General features: G+C 43.5%; 1 protein-coding gene across 1 annotated transcript; it reads left to right on the top strand.

The window, feature by feature from the left end:
• The first annotated feature begins 241 nt into the window (after positions 1–241).
• Positions 242–3,169, top strand: LOC117702590 (preferentially expressed antigen in melanoma-like protein 7). The gene is made up of 3 exons (XM_034493687.1): positions 242–528; positions 1,105–1,677; positions 2,602–3,169. The coding sequence occupies exons 1-3, from the start codon at positions 242–244 to the stop codon at positions 3,167–3,169; spliced, it is 1,428 nt and encodes a 475-aa protein (XP_034349578.1).

Genomic DNA, 3,169 nt, shown 5'->3' with positions numbered 1-3,169 from the left:
GAATGGGAAAATGGTGAAAATGAATAATTGAGAGAGGCTACACATGCTGCCTGTGTGGGGAATTTGTTTTTGAGACTCAGCAAATAATGGGTGAAATAGGGAAAACTCAAGTCTCCCAACATGGCTACCACATTGACAGATGCTTCCTATGAGGGGTTAAAAGCCTCCTCATAAGAAAGACTCTGAAAATATATTCTCTCCTAAATTTTTCCCAAGGATCATCTCCCTGAAGATCATCAGAATGGTCTATGGTTCCCCACCTTCGCTCCAGGAGCTGGCTTTACAGTGCCTGGTGAGGAATGAGGGATTGACCGACTCTGTTCTGGAGAACCTTCCAAAGGTGTTCTTCTCACCTCTGTTCAAGGAGGCTGACATTCAAAGAAAAACAACGATGATTAAGAGCCTGGTGGAATACTGGCCTTACTCTTCCCTTCATGTTGGGTTGCTAATTAATAAACCCAAATTACAGAACCTCCAGGCTATACTGGATGGATTAGACACATGGCTGAAACGGAAGTATCGACCCAGGTAAGCTGAATACCAGGTAAAGAAACATTTGCACTTAGGAGAATGGGGTGAATGTTGGATCAGAGGCTTTGGCTGGTGTCTTAGAGGGCTAAAGTACCTGGACAGCTTGTGAGTCCTTGTAGTAAATTAAATATGAGATACAGGTGGGTGCAGATGTAGCCACAGAAGAATGACCCTGTTCCTGTGTCTCACCCAGTTAATAGAAATAGGATCTGATATGCAGCACAGTCACCTTAGCCCCAGCACTTGGGAGGCAGAGGCAGGTGAATCTGAGTTTGAGGCCAGCCTAGTCTATAGAGTTACAAAGCCAGGGAAATCCTGCAAAACTACAAACACAAAGTAATAGGATCTGACAGAACTCCAAAGCAACTAAATGAAGGGAAATAGGACAGGCAAAAAGCAGCTCAGGCAAAGTGCCCTTGCTTGGCAACTAGAGGTTGTATTGGAGACCCAATACTGAAAACCATGACTTTATAGAAGACAGCAGAGCAAGGGACAAATAGCATCAGAGATGGTGAAAAAAAGTGTTGGGTCTCAATAATTTCTCTTCTGACACATCTCTTGTTTTATCCACAGGAAGACAAGACTTCAAGTAGTTGACTTGAATGGATATGCTTCCTCAGATATGCAAGATGGAAGAGAGGGTAGAGACCACTTAGTAGAAACTAAGCTTGAGGGGCAAGTAGTGGAGGGCTTCTCAAGATACACAAGGAAGTGTTTGAGGGTGTTCATTGACCTTTCCTTTATGTCTTCTCGGCATGAAGATGAATACCAAATACAGTTGTTGCAGTGGGCAAAGAATAAAAAAGATTCCCTGCATTTGTGCTGTGAGAATTTGGAGATTGGAGCAATAGAAGTGTCCAAGGTCAGGGAGGAGTTAAATATTTTACAGCTAGAGTATGTCAAGCAGTTAGAACTGAATACAGTAGGGAGTATATCCAAACTGGCAAAACTTATACCTTGCATCAGCAAAATGAGAAATCTCCAGAAACTCATGCTAGTGCGCATCTTTGGAACAAGAACTTACACACGCGAGGAAAATGACAATGTCACCAAGATCATGTCTCTGTTCCCCAAACTCACCTGTCTCCAGGATCTCACTATCGATGATGTCTATTTTCTCACAGACCACATGGAAGAGTTGTTCAGGTAAGACAGGATGAAGAGCTGTCGCTGTTACCAGAGCAAGCCTCTCTTTTTTACATTAGAGAGTAGTGGGTGCCTTTAATCCCAGTGCTTGGGAGGCAGGTGGATTTCTGAGTTCAAGGCCAGTCTGGTCTACAGAGTGAGTTTCAGGACAGCCAGGGCTACACAGAAAAACCCTGCCTCAAAAAACCAATGAGAGAAAGAGAGAGAGAGAGAGAGAGAGAGAGAGGTGGGCACTACTCTACAGGCCAATGTACATTTAACAATGAACAAGTTAGCATGATCTTGTTCCATGTTAAGTGACTCAAGGTTTCAGATGACCATTCACAAAGCTGAGCAATGGAGTAGATTGTATGGAAAGAGCTGCCCTGATAGAAGACTAGTATTGTGAGTCAGATCTAGTGAGGTTTCCTGCATAGCAATCCTAACTGATCAATGTGAAGGGATGGAAAAGAGAAACGGCCACTGCATAGGAAGGGTTCAGATCAGTACAGTTTCCCAGGCGAGCTCCGTGTGTTTCAGTTAGATCTGGGAGGACAGATCCTCCCCTTCCCCTGATTCCTAAACAGTATAAGGTTCTTTGGAGACCAGGACTGGGTTAAGTGGATTAGGGAATGCAAAGGTTAGGGTTGAATGAGGGTGAGAGGTGAAGAGAATTATGTGAGAATGTCAATGATTTTTCAGAAGGCATCTTGATATACTGTCATGGATTCCAATTTTGTTCTTCCTGTGCTCCCTATTAGCCTATAGGGCAACTCTTGGTCTCTGATTATCAGAGAAGACTAGGAGAGTTAGCTGTGGAATGAGCCAGACCCACCATAATGGTGATATCCTCATGTCAAAATGGTGTAACTTGAGTAAGTCAACAGGCCAAACTGCATGCCATTTCATGTTCATTCTGATCCCAGCCGTGTAATCTCTCCCTAGGTGTCTGGGGGCCTCACTGGTGTCCCTCAAGATCACTCTGTGCCAACTCTCTCAGTCAGACTTGGTATCATTTGCCCAGGATTGGAACTACAGTCAGCTGAAACATCTGTGCTTGAGAGGTGCCACTTTAACTTACTTGAACATCATGCCTCTAAAACTTTTCTTAGACAGTGTTGCAGATAATCTGCAGACTCTGGAATTAGAAGACTGTAGAATGAATGACTCTCACCTCAGTGTTCTTCTGCCTGCTCTAATCCAATGTCTACAGCTCACAAGTATCAATTTGTTTGATAATGACATCTCTATGGATGCCCTGAAGAAATTTCTACTCAATACTACCCATATGAGCCAGTTGACCACAGAAATGTACCCTGCTCCAGTAGAGGTCTATAATGAGTCGAATTATGTGGACGTAGAGACATTTTCTGAGCTTTGTGCCGAACTAAAGGATGAACTCAGTGCTGTAAGGCAGCCCAAGTCAATCTGCTTTGGTTCCTATTACTGTTATGATTGTGATACACGTTATACCTATGAAGATGATGTCATGTTTTGTTTGTGTGTTGAGTAA

Source organism: Arvicanthis niloticus, chromosome 2, assembly GCF_011762505.2.
Source record: "Arvicanthis niloticus isolate mArvNil1 chromosome 2, mArvNil1.pat.X, whole genome shotgun sequence".
Lineage (NCBI taxonomy): Eukaryota > Metazoa > Chordata > Mammalia > Rodentia > Muridae > Arvicanthis > Arvicanthis niloticus.
Note: the sequence above shows the minus strand (reverse complement) of the source record. Positions and strands in the feature narration are given on the sequence as shown.

Excerpts from the sequence above, each read along its gene's own strand:
- LOC117702590 (XM_034493687.1), top strand. The coding sequence starts at position 242 with ATGGTCTATGGTTCCCCACCTTCGCTCCAGGAGCTGGCTTTACAGTGC. Across the intron at positions 529-1,104 it reads AAACGGAAGTATCGACCCAG|GAAGACAAGACTTCAAGTAG; the intron begins GTAAGCTGAATA and ends TTTTATCCACAG. Across the intron at positions 1,678-2,601 it reads CACATGGAAGAGTTGTTCAG|GTGTCTGGGGGCCTCACTGG; the intron begins GTAAGACAGGAT and ends ATCTCTCCCTAG.